We start from the raw sequence: 22,052 nt of genomic DNA, 5'->3' as shown, positions 1-22,052 counted from the left end.
ACTTCACTACTCTTACTCACTTAGGGCTCATGAAGGTCATAATGCAGTCTTGCAATTCAGGACAAGTTTATTGCTTTAAAAATTTAAAGCATGTAAATTTCAAAATTATGGGACATTACAACATTTAACACAAATATGGTCTTTTATTCATCTTGATCCCATTCAAATATAGGCATATAAAATTAACAGCTAAATCTATACTTGGTGTAAAAATAACTTGGTCATGCTAAAGAGACAATAGTAGACTGAGGAGGAGCTTCCTGTGTCTTTGTCATAAATTAAAATTAACAGGAACTTTGTAATTCTCTGCCTTATGGTTCTGTTTTCCAGTCTTCTACATTATTAATGTTTGCATTTCAACAGAAACCACACTTGTTATTCTAAGTATACTAGGAAACATGCAAATTATGAAGTCTTATTAACATAAGGAAAATATTCTCTCCTTGTCAGCTGATCCCTTAGATGAGATAAACTGGGGGCTGATCATCTGGGAACCAATAGACATGTTGGTCCTGCAGAACACTAGGGAGAGTCCTGGTCTATTCTGCTCCATATCTTTGGGCAGTTTCCTATTATAACCATAACTTAGAGTCACTGACATCAAGCTTTACTTCTCCAATACATATTCTAAACAGCTTACCTTGTGAAGAATAAGTAAGAACAAGAACAAACAAGTGAAGAGCTGTAAAGTGACTCTTGTAACCAAAAAACCCACTAAGAAAACCTAAAGGAAATAGGATAATCTTCTTCGGAGATTTGTAAGACAATAGTTGCAGGGCTGACTTTTTCAAATATGCTAGGAAAAAGTGTTTACATTGTTGTCCTGATAGACTTCAAATGAGAATGTTTTCTAGTAAGGGGGTGTCATTTCTTTATTTTGGGTACAGGAGTTTAGGAATAGGAATTGGGGGAACTCTGGCCTGCTCTGTATGTTAGAGAATATTTTGATATTTGGCAACTGGGGAGGGAAATGAGAGGAACCAGCAAGACAGTCATAGCAAAGGAGAGAGGGCAGAGAAAATAACAGCTAGGGGAGGAAGGCTCAGAGAAAGGGATATAGAAAAGATTTCAGAAGTCAAATTGTATACAGTAGGAACTTATGAATTGTTTGCTGTGCACTGTACAACGTGTGCCTTCCATGACCCCCCAGGTCTTCAGTATATTCATGTGTATTTTTTTCCTCAAATATAATTTATTTAGCACTGTGCAAATTACCATGAGCTTTACATGCAGTAATGAGTCAGGGATTATTTTTAGCTGTTTGCACAGAGACCTGACCACAGTAGCTTATATACACTACAGTTGTCTTTTTTTTCTAACTTAAAAAAAAAGTCTAGAGGTATCTCAGGGACATCCACAAGTTCATCAGCGTCCTCCTCCTTTCTGCTCCACCATCTTTGGCATGTAGCTTCCTTCTGCAAAGTAACCTCATGGGCAAATATGGCTGCTTCTGCCCTTGAAATCTTGTTTGTGTTCCAGGAGGAAGCCTATTAATATGTATTTTGAGTGTGGAAATGGATAAAAATCATGAGTTTCATGTATGGTTATCATGGTACATAACCAAAACTAGAGGAGAAGGAATGGACATCAAGAGGCAGCAGAGGCCAATACGCACACTCCCTGGATGCTGGAAGAAATCTTGGGGTGATGGGGATGACTTTGCCCTTCCACAGGTTATAGAATTGACCAATTCAAAGCAAATTTATACAGTTCTTAAAAGATAAGGAGGGCGCATTTTCGACTCCAGTATAAAAATAATGATGCAAACCTATAAATTTAGCATTAACCCAGTTCTTAAGAATCGAGGAATGGCAGGATTCCTCAGTGCAGAAGGATCATTTCCTTCTTCTGTATTACAGGCCTTGAAATGAAAACTTGCACCAACACTTTCACCTTCTTGGGGAGTCACTGGTGATGGAACTGTTTCTCCCTCACCCCTCTCTCTTTCTCACTTGGTAAAAGTCAGGAAGTCAGTTTTAGTCTCAGGTCCAAGTCACTCTTCTCATCCACTTTCCCTGCTATTTTGAATCATATCTTACTCCTTGATCTATTCATACTGTATTGGTCCAATCTCCAGGGAAGAGATGGATATGAGGAATTGAATTTCCTCAGCACAATCAGTGTTAATCCAAAAGAAAGGTGGAATGACTATTATGCCTATTATGGGAAGAATATCACTCTCATTTTAGAAAAAAGAAATAGTGTAGCTAAGCAGCACTTCCAGCATGCCTGTGAGGGCCTCCTACACCATGCTCACTGGTTGTTGTCTGTAAGGAAACTTGTCCAGTTTCTCCCTTAATGTTGACCTCCTATAGTCATGCAGCCTGTTTCTTTATCTGTAAAGCAAGGTGGTTGGAGTCCATGCATCTAAAGCTGCTGACGGCTGTGAGATTCTGTTATCTGAAAGTGCATTTGCAAGCTCTCATCCAATGCACACCTGACACTTAAAAATTTATGCTTTTTAGAAATTTGGTCTCACCCAATTCTCCCCATAAAAAACTGTTATTTGATTGGAATGATGCTATTTTGTTGCCAATTGAAGATTTAAACAAACTGTCTGTTTCAAGCCTTACTTTTCCTTCTCTGAAAGTGAAAGATTTCCTCCCTCTCTGAACATAAGAGCTGAGTGCTCCTACCATTGCTTGGCTGAGTTCTTTTCATAGTGAACATAGAGAACTTTTCATAGGACTACTGCCTGTTGTCCCCAGGTTGCAAGTTCCTCAGCAACTTGCCCACAGGAAGACAATTACTGTTTATAGAAAAGGTACATTTAGTTAGTGTAGTCTGTTCTTGACTTGCATGTGTAAATCATGTCAAGTCCAACTCTTGGAGACACCAATGACTAGCCCACCCACCAGGCTCCTCTGTTCATGGGATTCTCTAGGCAAGAATACTGGAGTGGGCTGAGATGCCCTCCTCTAGGGGATTTTCATTTCCCAAAGAAAGGCAATGCCAAAGAATGCTCAAACTACCGCACAATTGCACTCATCTCCCATGCTAGTAAAGTAATGCTCAAAATTCTCCAAGCCAGGCTGCAGCAATACGTGCACCATGAACTTCCAGATGTTCAAGCTGGTTTTAGAAAAGGCAGAGGAACCAGAGATCAAATCGCCAACATCTGCTGGATCATCGAAAAAGCAAGAGAGTTCCAGAAAAACATCTATTTCTGCTTTATTGACTATGCCAAAGCCTTTGACTGTGTGGATCACAATAAACTGTGGAAAATTCTGAAAGAGATGGGAATACCAGACCACCTAACCTGCCTCTTAAGAAACCTGTATGCAGGTCAGGAAGCCACAGTTAGAAGTGGGCATGGAACAACAGACTGGAAATAGGAAAAGGAGTATGTCAAGGCTGTATATTGTTACCCTGCTTATTTAACTTATATGCAGAGTACATTGTGAGAAATGCTGGGCTGGAAGAAGCACAAGCTAGAATCAACATTGCCGGGAGAAATATCAATAACCTCAGATATGCAGATGACATTACCCTTATGGCAGAAAGTGAAGAAAAAGTTAAGAGCCTCTTGATGAAAGTGAAAGAGGAGAGTGAAAAAGTTGGCTTAAAGCTCAACATTCAGAAAACTAAGATCATGGCATCCGGTCACATCACTTCATGGCAAATAGATGGAGAAACAGTGGAAACAGTAGGTAACTTTATTTTGGGGGGCTCTAAAATCACTGTAGTTGGTGACTGCAGCCATGAAATTAAAAGATGCTTACTCCTTGGAAGGAAAGTTATGACCAACATAGATAGCATATTGAAAAGCAGAGACATTACTTTGCTAGCAAAGGTCCGTCTGGTCAAGGCTATGGTTTTTCCAGTGGTCGTGTATGGATGTGAGAGTTGGACTATAAAGAAATCTGAGCGCCGAAGAATTGATGTTTTGAAATTGTGGTGTTGGGGAAGACTCTTGAGAGTCCCTTGGACTGCAAGGAGAGCCAACCAGTCCATCCTAAAGGAGATCAGTTCTGGGTATTCATTGGAAGGACTGATGTTGAAGCTGAAACTCCAATACTTTGGCCACCTGATATGAAGAGCTGACTCAGTTGAAAAGAGCCTGATGCTGGGAAAGATTGAGGGCAGGAGGAGAAGGGGACGACAGAGGATGAGATGGTTGGATGGCATCACTGACTCAATGGACATGAGTTTGAGGAAACTCTGGGAGTTGGTGATGGACAGGGAGACCTGGCATGCGGCAGTTCATGGGGTCACAAAGAGTCGGACACAACTGAGCAACTGAACTGAACTGAGATCTTCCTGACTTAGGGATTGAACCTGCATCTCCTGAGACTCCTACACTGCAGGTGGATTCTTTACAGCTGAACCATGGGGAAAGTCCATTGAATGCTTATTAGGGACTGGGCCATTTCTAAGCATCTCCTATAAATTAACCAGTATGTATTTTTGAATTCTAAACAAGCAAACAATGTCAAAACAGGGCTAGAGAAGAAAGGCAAGGTCAACAAGCAAGTAGCTGGTTCAAGATATTAGACTCAGCTATTCCCATTTTACAAAAAAAGTATCACCAGGTAAACCTACTTGTGACTTTGTCCCATAGGGAATAGCAGACTTTTTTCCTGAAAGAGAGTGAATCATTCTTGCTCTCATGGGGATACCACGGGATACAACCTGAAATAAAATCAGAGATGTCTATTTCAATTTCCATAACGTAGCATCATGCCAATAAAATAGATATTGACTCTAAAATGTGATTATTCAAAAATTTTCCAAAAATAAAAAAATAATGTAAAAGACCATGGGAACACAGTATGATAGAAATTTAATAAAAAGTATGCTTCTACAAAGTTTAGTTTTTAGGGTCTTTTTTAACTTTAGATTCTAAAATAGACTTAAAAGTTTATCTGGCCCTAAAACAAATATTACAAGTGAGGAAATAGTTCATTGTCAGAGATTAAGTTCTTTTTTATGATTACAAAAGAATAAAGCATGAGGAGTAAATCACAGGATTCCTGAAATGCAGTGCAAAGTGTTTTCCTACTCATGCCTAAGAAAAATGTGGAAATGCAAATAACATTTATGTAAACTTATCATTTCAAAGACACACTCTCACAAAAATACTGTCAATAAAAATATACTATTTCTCTTTACATTTCCAAGATACATGATAGTGAGAAGTTTGACAATCTTGAGTCTATATGAGGAAAATCTGTAACAGGCCCACAATCTTTATCCAAACACTGAAAGTTCGTTGGTTTCAGAATTCAGAACTTTTCAGAGTTTAGACAGGTCATGAGTGCATATGTGGATAGTTCATGACACACAGACTAGTCTAGGACACCACCCCATAACATAATATTTCTTTAGCAAAACATATTCACACTAAAAAGCGATTTCTTTTAGAGGCTATATAAAGTCTGCATCAGGTCGTTTGCTGCTGAATGGGTGATGAAAAAGCTTCCTAGTCCCAGAGCTTTATGGAGTACAGAATTGTGATAAGAGATTATGGACCTATGTAGTCAAAAGAATGGATGTTGCCTGCCTCCTCTCACTCCAGATGCCATCCCAGGTCACACACAAATAAAAGGCAAAGATTAACCATCTTGTTGATGGCCCAGTGTCAGAAGTGATAATCAGGTCTCCACCTGGTACAACTTCCACCTGCCCCACACGTGCTCTGCCCCCTCCCCAGTCAGGTGCCTCAAGTGTGAAATGTCCGCCCTGTTGTGAATTTAGAAGTTTGAAAACCTCTGTAAAACAGTTCTCATGCAGCGATTTTTGTGGCATTGAGTGCTGCTTTGAACTTAGAGAAATCAAGACCGTGCAATTGTTGAAAAACAACAGGTATTATCTTCTGTAAGGAAAATGCATTCACAAGGTACCTGATCTTCCAGGCCAATGGCTTTCAAGGCTTGTCGTCCTCTACAAGAAAGGGCCAAATTAATGCTTCTTCCACGTGCAGATTTAGTCACTCGGATATCTAAGACATTGGAAGTAGACCTCATGTTACACACAATTCTTATATCCTAAGATAGGGTGAGCACATATACCTGAAAAATGGGTGCCATCTGGACCAAATTAAAAGATTTTGTTAACTCTTTTAAAGAAAATATGGATAGTAATGAATTTGCATTAAATTAAATTTAGATTGTTGTGGGTTTTAATGAAGTCTAACGGTTTACCTTAAAATTTTTTTTTTCTTTTTAAACTCTAAAGGAGTAAGAAGTCAAAGAATCAGAACCACATCTCACATTGTTCAGCATTGTCTCACCTTCTCTAGCTTCATATACATTAACTTGGAAATTCCTCTTGGCAAGGAAGCATGCATTTAATGATCCAACCTAGGAAATCAAAGCAAAATTTTTTCATATTTTTATCTGATTTCACAAATATAGAGAATTTTTGCTGACTAAGTGTTGAAGCTGAAACTCCAATACTTTGGCCACCTGATGCAAAGAGCTGACTCAGTTGAAAAGACCCTCATGCTGGGAAAGATTGAAGGCAGGAGGAGAAGGGGATGACAGAGGATGAGATGGTTGGATGGCATCACTGACTCAATGGACATGAGTTTGGGTAAACTCCGGGAGTTGGTGATGGACAGGGAGGCCTGGCGTGCTGCAGTTCATGGGGTCACAAAGAGTCGGACATGACTGAGTGACTGAAGTGAACTGAAGTGTAACATAATGTGTGGCCATAGCCTTAGTCATCACATTGATTAACCCAGTCACTAGTGGAAAATGCCATTTGCAAGAATAATAGGATTAACTGAAGTTTAAACTGTATAGTTTTCAAGGAAGTTTTAGGTTTTTTCTTCTTTTTTTTTTTTTCTTCTTTTTTAACTTTCGTATCATGAGATATAGCTTTCATACAGAATGATCACAAACCATGAGTATGGTTTACAGAATAATTAGAAAAAACAAACACCCATTTATTGACTCTGATCAAAAAAGGTAGAACATTGCCAATCTCCTATAGCTCCCCCAACTTCCCCCTAGTTACAATCCTCAAACTTTCTCCTAAAGGTAAACATTCTGACTTCTGTGATAACCAAACTTGGCTTCTTTATAGTTTTTCCACTTAGGTATACATCCCTAGGCAACAAAATTTAATTTGCATGCTTTTGATACTTATGTATTTTTTTTGCATCTGCTTCTTTAACTCACTCATATGCTGGTGAGATCATCCGTATGATCCCACATAAACTCCAGGCCATCCATTTCATTATTGGTTGATTCTTATTTTTTTCTGTTTGATTCTTCATTGTATGAAATCTCACAGACTACTGCAGATGGTTACTGCAGCCATGAAATTAAAAGACGTTTGATCCTTGGAAGAAAAGCTATGACTAACCTAGACCGCAGAGACATTACTTTGCCAACAAAGGTCTGTCTAGTCAAAGCTATGGTTTTTCTACTAGTCATGTATGGATGTGAGAGTTGGACTATAAAGAAAGCTGAGTGCCAAAGAATTGATGCTTTTGAACTGTGGTGCTGGAGAAGACTCTTGAGAGTCCCTTGAACTGCAAGAAGATCCAACCAGTCCATCCTAAAGGAAATAAGTCCTGAATAATTATTGGAAGAACTGATGCTGAAGCTGAAACTCCAATACTTTGGCCACCTGATGCAAAGAACTGACTCATTGGGACAGGCCCTGATGCTGGTTAAGATTGAGGGCAGGAGGAGAAGGGGATGACAGAGGATGAGGTGGTTGGATGTCATCACCGACTCAAAGGACATGAGTTTGAGCAAGCTCTGGAGTTGGTGATGGACAGGGAAGTCTGGCGTGCTACAGTCCATGGGATCGAAAAGAGTTGGACATGACTGAGCGACTGAACTCAACTGAACTGATTTAACCATTTTCCTGTTGAAGGACATTAGAGTTGTTTCTGGCCTGACAATATTATTTTTCCAGTTTTGTTCAGATATAATTGGTATATAGATTATACAAGTTTAGAGATATATAGAATAAGGGTTTGATGTGTGTGAATATTGTGAAAAGATGGCCTGAGAATATTAACAAGCTGCAAAGAACACTTCCATACATGTATCCTGGTACACGTGTGCATGATTTTTCTTTAGAGTTTTATTCACAGAAGTGGAATCTCTGGTCAAAGGTTTATGTATCTTCAACTTTATTATGCCAAACTGTTTTTCAAAATTTTGTACTAATGTGTTTTCCCACCAGCAGCCTCTGAGAGCTTATATTTGCCAGATGTTCATGCTGGGTTTAGAAAAGGCAGAGGAACCATAGATCAAATTGCCAACATTCACTGGATCATAGAGAAAGCAAGGGAATTTCAGAAAAATATCTACCTCTGTTTCACTGGCTACACTAAAGCCTTTTGACTGTGTGGATAATAAAAAACTGTGGTAAAATATTAGAGAGATGGAACTACCTTACCTATCTTACCTGTCTCCTGAGAAACCAGGACGAGGGTCAAGAAGCAACAGTTAGAACTCTGTATGGAACAAGTGTCTGATTCAGGATTGAAAATGGAGTATGACAAGGCTACTTATTGTCACCCTGCTTATTTAACTTATATGCAGAGCACATCATGAGAAATGTCAGCCTGGATGAGTTACAACCTGTAATGAAGTTTGCCAGGAGAAATATCAATAACCTCAGATATGCAGATGATACCACTCTAATGCCAGAAAGCAAAGAGGAACTAAAGAGCCTATTGATGAAGGTGAAGGAAGAGAGTAAAAAAGCTGGCTTAAAACTCAATGTTTTTTAAAAAAACTAAGATCATGGCATCTGGTCCCATCACTTCGTGGCAAATAGAAGGGGAAAATGTGGAAGAAGTGACAGATTTCCTCTTCTTCGGCTCTACAATCACTGTGGATGGTGACTGCAGCCATGAAATTAGAAGATGATTGCTTCTTGGCGGGAAAAGCTATGAGAAACCTAGACAGTATGTTAAAAAACAAAGACATCACTTTGCTGACAAAGGTCCATATAGTCAAGGCTATGGTCTTTCCAATAGTCATATACGGATGTGAGAGCTGGACAATAAAGAAGGCAGAGTGCCAAAGAACTGATGTTTTTGAACTGTGGTGCTGGAGACTTTTGAGATACCCTTGGACTGCAAGGAGATGAAACCAGTCAATCCTAAAGGAAATCAACCCTGCATTTTCATTGGAAGGACTGATGTAGATGCTGAAGCTGACACTCCAATACTTTGGCCATCTGATTCAAACAGCTGACTCATTGGAAAAGACCCTGATGCTAGGAGAGATTGAAGCAGAAGGAAAACAGGATGACAGAGGACGAAATGGTTGGATGGCATCACTGATTCAATGGATATGAACTTGGGCAAACTCTGGGAGATGGTGATGGACAGGGAATGGGGCCCCAAAGAGTTGACCATGACTTGGTGACTAAACAGCAACGTGTTCTCAAACTCTCAAATGTAGTATTGGTTGGGTAAGATGAGGAGAAGTGTGGTTTTAATTTACATAAATAAATAGACCTATTTCTAAAGCGATTGAACATTTTTTCATGTGTTGATTCCCTATTTGGATCTTCTCTTCCGTAAAGTGTCTTTCTGGCCCATATTCTATTGGGTTGTCTGTGTTTTTCTATTGATCTTTAAAGTTATACAGAGATCTAAATACAGGGTCTGTCATTTTAAAACGTTGCAAATAACTTCTTCCATTCGTGTGGCTTGTTTTTTACATTCTATAGTGTCTTTAATGATGAGAATCTCTTTATTTTTGTGTAGTAACATTTATCAATCTTTTATACTACTGTTAATGCATTTGATATACTGCTTAAGAAATCTTTCCCTACTTTGAGATTATGAAGACATTTTTGTTTATTGTCTTCTTGAAGCTTTAGTGTGTTGCTCTCCTAAATAGCTTTATACAGATTGCAGTGATTTGTTTAATTTATCACTACTGAGCAACTTGAATTTAATAACACCCATCCACATTTAATTATCACAAACTTTCAGCAGCGTTCAATACTGCTAACTAACCTTTCTTCTTGAAACACTAAACTTCCTTCATTTTCTGTTGTTTTTTTATGCATCTCTAGCCATTTCCTCTTTTTCTCTTTTACCCATGCAAAGTAGGACAATCAAATGTTGGGGTTTCTTTTTTTTTTTAATTGGTGGAAAATTATTTTACAATTTTGTGTTAGTTTCTGCTGTACAACAACTTGAATCAGTCAAATTATGTATATATATATATATATATACACACACACACACACATATATAAATACATGTATGTATGTATGTTTGTATATATATCCCTTCCCTCCCTCCCTTCCCTCCCCTCCCACCATTCCACCTCTCCATGTCACCACATAGCACCAGGCTGGGCTTCCTGTGCTATTTAGCAACTTCCCACTAACTATTTTATATATGATAGTGTTTATATATCAATGCTACTTTCTCAATTCATCCCACCCTCACCTTCCTCCACTGCGTCCACAGTCCATTCTCTACTAGGTTCATCAATACCATTTTTCTATATTCCATATATATTTGTTAATATACAGTACTTGTTTTTCTCTTCCTGACATTTCACTCTGTATAAGAGACTCTAGTTTCATCTACCTCACTACAATTGACTCAAATTCATTTCTTTTTATGGCTGAGTAATATTCCATTGTATATATGTACCACATCTGTCAATGGACATCTAGGTTGCTTTCATGTCCTGGCTATCGTAAACATTGCTGCAATGAACATTGGGGTACATATGTCTTTTAGAATTGTGGTTTTCTCAGGGTATGTGCCCAGCAGTGGGATTGCTGGGTCATATGGTAAATTTATTCCTAGTTTTTTAAGGAACCTCAATACTTTTTTCCATAATGGCTGTATCAGTTTTCATGCCCACCGAAGTGTTGGGATTTCTTAAGCATCCATAGTGGTCCATCTTCTACATCCATGGTGATGCAGAAACTTACATCTCCCACTCAGATCTATTTTTTTGAGCTCATGCATATAAATGTTTAAGGGCTTCCCACATGGCTCATTGGTAAAGACTCTGCCTGCTAACAGGGAGATGTGGGTTCAATCCTTGGGTCAGGAAGATCCCCTAGAGAAGGAGATGGCAAACCACTCCAGTATTCTTGTCTGGGAAATCCCATGGTCAGAGAAGCTTGGCAGGCTATAGTCCATGGGGTCACAAAGAGTCAGACATGACTTAGTGACTGAATACCAACACAACCACATGTAGATATTTAACTGATGTAGCTTTTTAAATGTCTCAAAGCACATTTGACAAATCAACAAATACAAATTGAAACTTGTGATCCTTGCTCCAAATCATGTCAGTTCTCTTCACATGGAATGGATGGTATATCTCAGAGAATGGCATCTCATCCATTCTGTTGCTCAAGCTAGAAATCTAAGAGTCATCTGTGGCACTTCTTCATTCTCCACATCCAATCCATTCTAAGTTCTGCCAATTCTACCCTGTAATTTTTCTCAATCTATCCATCTCTTCTCATTTTCACCATTCTGCTGCTAGTTATCATAATCATTCTGCTTGATTAATGTCATTTGCTTCTATTCTATTAGCATTTATCTGACTTCTTGACCACTGACTCTCTACAAGCAGTCATTTGGTGTAATGGTGAAATAGGTCATTTGAATGAACTCTTCTGCTAAGAGAAAAAGAAAGCCCAAACAAGTGAACTTGGCATTTGGAGCCACACCTAGGGTTATCTACTGATTGCAGAGGAGGCAAAGAATTTCAACAGAATTTTTGATAGACCCATGATGCTACAAGTACAAAATCTGGAGTTTAGGACACATACCCCGACATCCTGCTCAGGAGGGTTTACTAAATGCCCAGGCTTTGGGTTAGGACTCTCAATAAGTATCTAAGAAGTAAGGTCAACTGGAAATAAATCAATGATCAAAGGGACCAAAGTAGGTCTAAGAATCTTCTCTAGCACTGATTGGATTGTGTCCATCTGGGATTGCTGGTAACCACAAGCATCTGATAGCAGCAAATATAGTCCTCCCAGAGAAACACGACATCACTGTAGGTCTAAGATTTTCTCTGTAATGTTTTTAAATTATGGAGATCATGTCAGTTTCCCACCTCAGCTTTGCCAGCTTTCTTTCAGCTGCTTGTTCTCATCATGCTCTCCCGCACCAAAAGATTTCAGTGGTGAACAATCTTCTCTTTTCTCTTTCTAGTAAATGCCTATTCATCCTCAAGTTTCCACTCAGCTTTACTTCCTTAAGGAAGCCTCCTTTAGCTATTGTAATGACCTCAAACCCCCTGCTTATGAGTTCTCATAGCGCTACAGACTTTTCCTTTGAGAAGCATTAAGGGTTGAACTGTGGTTCCCCAAATTCATATAGGGCTTCCCTGGTGGCTCAGTGGTAAAAAAAAAAAAAAAAAAAAACCTGCAATGCAGGAGACTGAGGAGATGTGAGTTCTATCCCTGGGTTGGGAAGATCCCCTAGAGGAGGAATGACAACCCACTCCAGTATTCTTGCCTGAGAAATTCCATGGACAGAGGAGTCTAGAAGGGAAGGCTACCATCCATAGCATCGAAAGGCATCAGATATGACTGAGCAACCGAGCACAAGAATGAACATGAAATTCATATGCTGAAGCCCTAATCCCAGTACCTCAAAGTATGACCTTATTTGGAGACAAAGTCTTTGCAGAATTAATTAAGGTAACATGAGGTCACTAGAGTGCCCCTAAATCCAATATGATGGGCATATTTATAAAAAAGGGGAAATTTGGACACTGAGACACTCTCAGAGGGAAGATGATGTAAAGAGACACAGGGAGAAGACAGCCATCTACAAGCCAAGGAGAAAGCCCTGGAACAGATCTTTCTTTCATAGCCCTGAGAAGGAGCCAACTCTTTTGACATCCTGATTCTAGACCTCTAGCTTCCAGAACTGTGAAATGATAAATATCTTTTGTTAAATCACCTGCTTGTGGTACTTGGTTATGGCAGCCCTAGGAAACTAATAGAAAGTGCTTATCACAATTGAAAGCTTACATCCTTAAGGTAATCCTGTAATCAATATCTATTTACCCCACTGAGCTGCAAACTGTTTTTGCTCATCATTTTATCCCTGGCCAAGAGCATTGTGTTTGCAACATAATAAATACCTGATTGATATGTGTTGAATTTATAAATGAATAGTAGAGATTACATTTTTAAGTAAAATTTGTAACCAAATCAAGCCAGCTATGTATATCTATGGAGAGGAAGAAAACCACTGGAATCAAGCAGAGTGGGATTCAGCCTTGTGGTTGGAATAGAAAACAAGGAGTTGAAGTATTAGTTGGATTGATGGACAATAGCAATTAAGCCGGATGGGAAGGAAGGAAAACAGAAAAGGCTTATGAACGAGGGGGGCAGGAGGTCCCTGTGAAGAACAGACGTAGCACAAGCAACTGAACGAGAGAGTTAGGAAGTCAGGAGGTTTTGAACAGAGAGCCCTATATCCAACATTATTATTGTAGATGAGGCAGCTCTGTGGAAAGACAATGTCAACGTCCAGGATGTCATCATGTGGCTCGGAGGCTGAAGTACAGTGGAGGTGGAAGGGGTTGAAAGCACAGAATCCAAGGAACTGAGAGGCTAGGGGATTGGCTAGGACAATAATGCAAACTTTGATAGTCACTCAAGGCAATGGCAGGGCTGGGATATAGAAAAAAGATTAGGTGTGAAGTCTTCAGTATTGGGTGGAAATGGCCTAGAGGTTGATTGATGACAATAGTGAGGGGACAGAGGTGATAAAGTAGGGTAAGTAGCCTCAAAGGGTTTACAGAGAAAAATGGAGACAGAAGTTGCAGGCTGGAAGTTGCAGTGTAGAGTAAGGATACCATGGCAACTCCCAGTCCTGAGATGCTTGTGCTGTGGGAGAAGGCTGTAAGACCATTGCTGTCCTCAGGTTTACACTAAGGTCAGGGGTCTGAGGGGCGATGCAGTAAGTAAAGAGAAAACACTGGAAGTTTTGCATACCAAAAAACAGATCCAGTGGACTCCGTACAAGATTTTAGAAGGAACAGTAGCAAAGAAGCCAGCAGGGAGATAGGACTGATTCACAGACCTGGATGAGGGTGAATACAAAACTAGAGAAGCTCTGAGATGTGAGGCTGGCGGGTTCACAGCAGCCGCCGGTGGATGTGGGAATAAGGAGAGGGCTTTGCACCTGGGCAGTGTGTAGGGGACCTATTAGTACAGTAGTAGTACACAAGAGCTTCCCAGGTGGTGCGCTGGTAAAGAACCCACCCGACAATGCAGGAGATGCGGGTTTAATCCCTGGGTTGGGAAGATCCCCTGGAGCAGGAAATGGCAGCCCACTCCAGTATTCTTGCCTGGGAAATCCCATGAACCAAGGAGCCTGGTGGATTACAGCCCATGGGGGTCACAAAAGAATTGGACACGACTTAGTGATTAAATAATAACAATAACATATCACTCTGGTAGGGGAGGTTGATAATGGGGCCAGAGGTATATGAGGTGGGGGGATGGGAGGGAGGTCCAAGCAGTGGAGGAGGGGGGTTGCGTGGAATATGTGTATATATGTGGCTGATATACTTCATTGTACAGCAGAAACTAACAAAGCATTGTAAAGCAATTATACTCTAATTTTAAGAAAGTAATATCTAGTAAGGGCAATAGTAGTAAGTTGTATCAAGGAAAGAAAAACTGTAAGCTAACAGTAAAGTTCATACAATAAAATAAGTTTCTTCAAATGGCTAAATTGCTCTGTTGCATTAGAAAAAAAAATAGAAGGGATTAAAAGCTAGTCTCACTGAAGAAAAAAGAAAGGTTTGTGAAACTCCCCTTTCTTTCACAGTGTTATGATCATTGGAGAAGGGAATGGCAATCCACTCCAGTGTTCTTGCCTGGAGAATTCCATGGACAGGGAAGCCTGGCAGGCTACAGTCTGTGGGGTCACAAAGAGTCGTACATGACTGAATAACTAACACACACACACAGTCTGTGATCATAACTGCTTCTTTCATGCTTATGGAAATCAGGACAGGAGGAGGATATTGATCAGGAGACCAAGAGGGTCAGGAAAGTTGAAGTGAGGGTAGAGGAAGTAATTTAGAAATTAGTTTTTTCTTATTTTCTTATTTACTGGGGGTATAGTTGCTTCATGAAGTGGTGTTAGTTTATGCTGTACAAGGAAGTGAACCAGCCACCTGTGTACATATATCCCCTCCCTCTTAAACCTTCCTCCTACCCCTCATCCCTTCCACTAGGTCAGCAGAGAGCCCTGGGCTGAGCTCCCTGTGCTGTAAGCAGGTTCCCACCAGCTGTCTATTTCACACATGACAGGGTATATATGTCAATTTCAACCTCCTACTCATCCCAGCCCACCCCCCTCCCTGTCTGCACACATCCATTCTTTATGTCTGCGTCTCTATTCCTGCCCTTCGAATAGGTTCATCTGTACCATTTTTAGAGGCTCCACATGTGTGTGTTATTATACAATGTTTGTTTTTCTCTTCCTGACTTACTTCACTGTGTATGACAGACTCTAGTCCCATCTACATCTCTACAAATGGCCCAACGTCATTCCTTTTTATGGCTGAGTAATATTCTATTGTATATACTGGGAAAACAGTCCAGGAAGAAAGACAGTAGGACACGAAAACCACAATCTAAACAGCAAAAGATCAGTGAACTTAATACAGTGAAATGATGTAACTGGGCAGGACCATATGGGGCCTTCCCAGGGGAGTCCATTCCCCCATATCTTTTGCTTTAGCTCCTCTCTGAAGTACCTAGATAACAGTATCCAATGCACATTTCCTGAGTCTTGTTTTAGCAGATGTGAAAACTCCACACCAAATGGAAGATGTTAGCTACTTGATGATCATGAGCACATAGCCCCAGACCCCCTTGAGCCTGAGGACTGAATGTTAACCCCTGCAACACCACCCTTTCCTTCACTATCAACCAACTGGAGAATTGTACATGAGCTGATCACATACCCTGAGACCACCACCCACCCTCTCCACCTCACCTGGCCTTTTAAAATGCTCTGGTGAAACTCTTCAGGAGTTCACGTCTTTTTTTGACATGAGCCACCAGTCTCCTTGCATGGCCCTACAATAAACCTTCCTCTGCTCCACACTGACATTTTGCTTCATTTAGCCTCACTGTGTGTCAGGCACACCAACTTGCCTTTAGTGGGAATAATAGAAAAGTGGAGAAACTGAGATTCAGAAACAAGAACATTCATTTCCAGGGAATTCACCTTTAATTATGGAATAAATGAGTTATAACAAATGATGTACAAATATTAAGAAGAGTCAGTGATTGGGCTCAGAAGGGGTTCATTTCCAAGCCAATGACCTACTCTCATGGGTTTGTTATGTTACTTTTCTTTGACCAAAATTTGATTCCAGGATCTGGGGAGACAAAGCTGACTCAGGTGAAGATACGCTTCAAATCTTTCTAAAGTTGGCAAGTGTTGATCCCTACCTCTCCAACACTTCCTCTATGTTTGCCAATCAAGCCTGCATAAATAGTTCCTTATGAGGCAGAAGGGAAAGAAGGAATATCACATGATATGGACACAATAGGATTAAGTATAATCTTGTTTCATAAAAATATTAAGTGCTAGAGAGGATGAGGGTTAGTAGGATCTCTTATGCATTGCTTGCAGTGATTTCAAGTTGAGTTTTCACATATCTGACAAATCAGCAATTCCTCTTCAAGGCATATACCCAAGAGAAACTCCCGGAGACACTTGCCAGACTATCCAGAGCCACAGTTTTCATAATTAAAAATAAATAAAATTCTGGAAACAGTCTAAATAGCCATAACAGAGGTAAGGACAAATAAATTATAGTATATTTACATGATAAAATAGTATAATGATTATATGAGTAACACTATGAGTAAAAAAAGTCCCAGATGACTTCAAACTGCCTGATACTCATAAAGACAACTACAACTAAACCACATGTATGTGTATATACATAAGTTTTAGAAGTATATTTGTTATTTACATGTGTGTATATAGATATATACATATGTGATCAGTGTATATCATATATATATCATAAAACATTTACATATATTTATGTAAGCAAGAGAAGCAAGATTTAGGGCAATGTAATGGGTGGCAGAGAAGCACAAAGGTTATTGTAAGTCAATGCCTGCTCAGTTGCTTGAGTTGTGTCCGACTCTTTGCAACCCTATGTACTGTAGCCTACCAACCTCCTCTGTCAATAGGATTCTCCAGGCAAGAATACTGGAGTGGGTTGCCATGCCTTCCCCAGGGGATCAAACCCTCATCTCCTTTGACTTCTGCATTGGCAGGTGGTTCTTTACCTCGGAAGCCCTGTTAAAAGTCACGGCAATGCATCAATTCCAGCTGAATGGTGAGTTCAAAGGTACTGCTGCTATTTCTTATTATTAATAAACACAAAAGAATAAACAACAATGCTTTCTCTAAGACCAGTCATAATAAGGTGTCCAAGTATTACTAAGGTTTGAATAAAACTAAAAGGAAAAATTATTTGTAGATATTATATAAATTCAGCTCAAAGGATTAGTAAGATGGCTTATAAAGTACTTTTTAGACTCACTCTAACTTTATTTCTCCTTCTCACTTCTGTGTAAAATGTTCTTAGTCAGGAATTGGACTGTAGCCCACCATGCTCCTCTGTCCATGGGACTCTCCAGGCAAAAGTACTGGAGTGGGTTGCCATGACCTCCTCCAGGGGATCTTCCTGCCCCAGGGATTGAATCTGAGTCTCCTGTATCATGGGGAGATGCTTCACCATCTGAGCCACTAGGGACTCTTTAGTTGCTACACAGACAAAAATGCTAGGAAGACCCAAAGATATAAATGGAAAGGAAAGTATGTGTATATCATGCTGAGCCCACCACATACTCTTGGGTAAGGCCCAGCTGCTTCCTCTGCATCAGTAAGGAGGGAGTCTGATAAGACAAGAGAAGAAACTCTACAGGGTTAGACTCCTAGGAGCTATTAGTAGTTTTCATGCCAGTTCTTAGAGCAAAGCCTGAAAGTGAAGTCACTCAGTCTTGCCCAACTCTTTGCGACCCCATGGACTATACAGTCCATGGAATTTTCCAGGACAGAATACTGGAGTGGGTAGTCTTTCCCTTCTCCAGGGGATCTTCCCAACTCAGGGATCAAACCCAGGTCTCCCACGTTGTGGGCGGATGCTTTACCAGTTGAGCCACAAGGAAAGCCCAAGAATACTGGAGAGGGTAGTCTATCCTTTTTGCAGCAAATTTTCCCAACCCAGGAATCGAACCAGGGTCTCTTGAGTGCAGGCAGATTCTTTACCAACTGAGCTATGAGGGAAGCCCAGACAGAGTAAAGCCTGGACATAGACTATTATGAAAAATCTCCATATTTGTTTTGCAGCAGCAATAGTTCACAGTAGTAAACAGTTTTGATTTAAAAAAATCTGAAAAGCAAATGTTTTATTAACAACTGGCTTAGCCTGTCTGTGCTTCAGCAGACTCTGAGGAGATTCCTTGGTTACATAATCATGGATTTACCCAACTTACTGCTCTTCCATTTCTCTCTTCTAACTTCTTTCTTTAAGGGTCATGTGCTTGGACCGCCCCCCCCACCCCGCCTCAATATAAAGTGGGCCATTATACTGATGCCTAACTTACTAATTTAAAAGATAATTTGAAAATTTCTTTTATATAAATGTGGAGTTATGCTTCTCAGGCATTCAGCCAGTGTGGCTTTTTGCAGTAGGATTTCCTACCTTTTTGCTGATTCCCAGGTGACCTTGGCAGCGAGGATTGTTCAAGTATCCAATGATCATGAGAAAACTTTACTTTTAATTGATTGGGTTGGCCCAAAATTCATTCAGGTTTTCTATAACATCAGGAAAACCCAAACAAACTTTTGGGCGAATCCAATATAAATGCTGACCTTAACAGGAAGAGTCATCATGATTTTTAAAATGTCATACTTTTTATGTCTTTTAATAGAGTATGTTTGAAATCAATCTGGTAATGTATTGTTAAACATCAGCCAACTAATTTTGACCTCATGAAGCATATAAAACTCTCCCTAAGAGTCACAGAGATTGCTTGTTTCTGAGTCTGTCACCAAACAAACTTTAGCAAAGCCTATTAATAACCTCCTGCTCATGGAACTGATGCTCCATTACTTCAGTCCTGCCCAGCTCTTGGCGACCTCATGGACTGTAGCCCGACAGGCTCATCTGTCCATGGGCTTCTCCAGGCAACAGTACTGGAGTGGGTTGTCATTTCCTACTCCAACTCATGGAACTAATGTAATGCTAAACATGTGTCAACTATTTTTGACCTACTGAAGCACATAAAACTTTCCCTAAGAGTCATGGAGATTGTTTGTTTCTGAGTCTATCACCAAACAGACTTTAGTAAAACCTGTTACTAACCTCCTACTCATTGAACTATAGCTTGGTCTTTGAAGAATTTGATCTTTGAATGTAGCAATGTAATGAGAAGACCCAGATTGTTAATTGCACTTACTCTGAAATAAGCAAATAAAAATGTCTTCATACTTTGTAACTATTACATCTGCTAGAATTGAGAAAGTGAAAGTGTTAGTCTCTCAGTCGTGGCCGACTCTTTGCAACCATGGACAGTAGCCCACCAGGCTCCTCTGTTCATAGGACTCTCCAGGCAAGAATACTGGAGTGGGTTGCCATTCCCCTCTCCAGGGGATCTTCCCAACCCAGGGATCGAACCTGGGTCTCCGGCATTGCAGGCAGGTTCTTACCATTTGAGCCATCCAAGGGCTCTAAAATTGTGAATGTTATGTCAAATGTTTTATTATTTAGATCTTACTCTGAACTCTCTTACCTGTATCATCTGAATTTGGTCTCTAAAGTCAAGCAACAGACGTGATTTTCCTTCCTTTGTTGATGATAAGATGAATGCCCCACACACTTTCAAGTTGGGGCTCTTAAGAAAGTTTGTCCATGACTTTTTCTCTAGCCTAGATACTCCTCCAGAACACCATCTCTGACTACTGAACCTCTCTCCCTGGGTGTCTTACAGGAATCTTCATCTCAACATACCTCACATTCAACTTATTCCCCTCCTCAATCTTCAGACCCTTCTCCTCCTCTGAATTCTTTCTCTTAGTGAATGGCAACTTTACCTACTATTTCACCCAACCAGGATAACTCAGAGAATAGTTAATGCCCTCTCTACATACAAATATATATTTAATGAGGTAACAAGTCCTATTTATTGCACCTTTCGAATCTCTGAAAATAGATCTCCTTCCCATACCTTCCACTGTTCCTATATGGGGCTCCCATTGCCTGTCACCTGAACAACTACAAGTTTTCTAATAATATTTCCCCCCCGACCCAGTGTCTACCTATTTAAGTCATACTTCCAGAAGATCTGGCTATTGTCTAAAACAGAAATTGAATGGTGCAGTTCCTTTCTTAAAATCCTTTTTTGGCTCCTCATAAGTCTTTAAGAAAAAGTCCCAAGTTTTCAACATGGCATAAAAGATTCTTACATTTGATCCCAGCCTCTCAAGCTCATTTTTTATTTTTTTTACTATTCTTATATATTATCTGTAAGAGGTAGACCAAAGTCACCGTGTATTTCCTGAATATGCCTTGCACTTTTATACTTATGTGCATTTAAATCTAATGTTTCCTTTGCCTGGGCTGTTTTTTCCTCCTTTAGCTTTCATTCAAGAATCATATCCTCTGTACAATTTCTCTCAGTATCTCTCCAACTCCAAAGACTTGTCTTTTCTTCTTTAATTCCATGGATGTATATATGTGTTTTAATATCTTTCATAATTAGCTGAATTATTTATTTACATTCCTGACTGACTTTCCCACTAAGCTGTGAATGCCCAGGGATTAATGATATGTGTATGGCTTGTATTTTTTCCATCTTTCTATTTCTGGTACAAACCTGATATTTAGTAAAAGACTCAACAGTTTGTAAAAAATTTAGAAAGTATTTGAAAGAAAACGTAATCTTCTACAACTTTATCATCAGGGAGAACCAGTATTAACATTTCCTATGTATATAAAGCAAATGATATTTCTTCTTAAAATGGTAGTAGGATATATATTTTACTATATAATTATCTTTTAAAAAGGAATAGTATACTGTGAATGTATTTCCAGGTCATAAGATATTTTAAATCATAATACTTAAGAATTGCCTTACATTTTGTTGTATGCAATGCCCTTATATTTGTACATTGAAGTTATTTTAAATTTTTAGAGTTATAAACAATCGCATGGTGCCTATTGAGGTCTTTTGGTAAAATCACAATAATGAAATGGTCCATCAAAGCACAGGTCTTAGTGACAGGGACCAAACTCCCAGAAACTTCTGAGATCCATATCCTCTTTCTGTCTGCCCCATTGGTTCTTGGGCCTTAGTATCAGGAGGAATGGAGGAATTTATATTGTTTAATTATAAACAAGGTAATGAGAGAGGAGTAAAAGAGAGTCTGAAATGAGTTGAGGAGAGGGTTTTGATGGCTTGGAGTGTGGCAGGAGTTAATTGTATCTTCTTTGGCTTTGTTTTTGGAATAACTGCAAAGTACATGGAAGAGGTTGAGAGTGAGCAAGATTTTTAGAAGGTTTTGTTACAGGTTTTGTAGATACTCCAGATCTGGTGTATCTGAGAGGCTATATTAAAGATTCTAAAGCTTTTAACTCCCCTCAGATTAAAGGACAATCTTCCCGCTAAAAGCAAGGCATTGCTGAAGCTGACTTTCAGAGAGAGAGGGAGGATGTTGCTTTCTTCAATTCCTCCATATTTTTAAGACTATCAGCATATATTTTTTTCAAACTGTCTTCAAGAAAAAAGTGCCAACTGAGATAATCATCACCAGTGGAGGAGTGTTCTTTTCTCTTTGAATTGACAGATAGATGAATAGCTGAATGAGATGTGTATGGACAGATGGACAAACAGAGTATTTTGGAACCAATAAAAAGGAAAGCAGAACACTTTCTTGGTAGGCAGTTAACAAAACTGATCTGTCTAAAGTTATTGGTTCCATTTCAGATACTGTTCATTAGGAAGCAAATGAACTCAGCTCTGAGCAAGGACTTCTGTTTTATGTAGGTGAGAACAGGGTTTATAAGGTACCTTATCCA

General features: G+C 39.6%; 1 protein-coding gene across 1 annotated transcript in view; it reads right to left on the bottom strand.

Annotated features, from left to right (window-relative positions):
- The window catches only part of KMO (kynurenine 3-monooxygenase), a 63,837-nt gene that overhangs the window by 34,366 nt on the left and 7,419 nt on the right, over window positions 1-22,052 (bottom strand). Inside the window, 3 exon segments of the mRNA XM_043485382.1 lie at window positions 4,543-4,632; window positions 5,844-5,941; window positions 6,233-6,302. Coding sequence (XP_043341317.1) covers window positions 4,543-4,632; window positions 5,844-5,941; window positions 6,233-6,302 — 258 coding nt within the window.

Source organism: Cervus canadensis, chromosome 13, assembly GCF_019320065.1.
Source record: "Cervus canadensis isolate Bull #8, Minnesota chromosome 13, ASM1932006v1, whole genome shotgun sequence".
Classification (NCBI taxonomy): Eukaryota; Metazoa; Chordata; class Mammalia; order Artiodactyla; family Cervidae; genus Cervus; species Cervus canadensis.
Note: the sequence above shows the minus strand (reverse complement) of the source record. Positions and strands in the feature narration are given on the sequence as shown.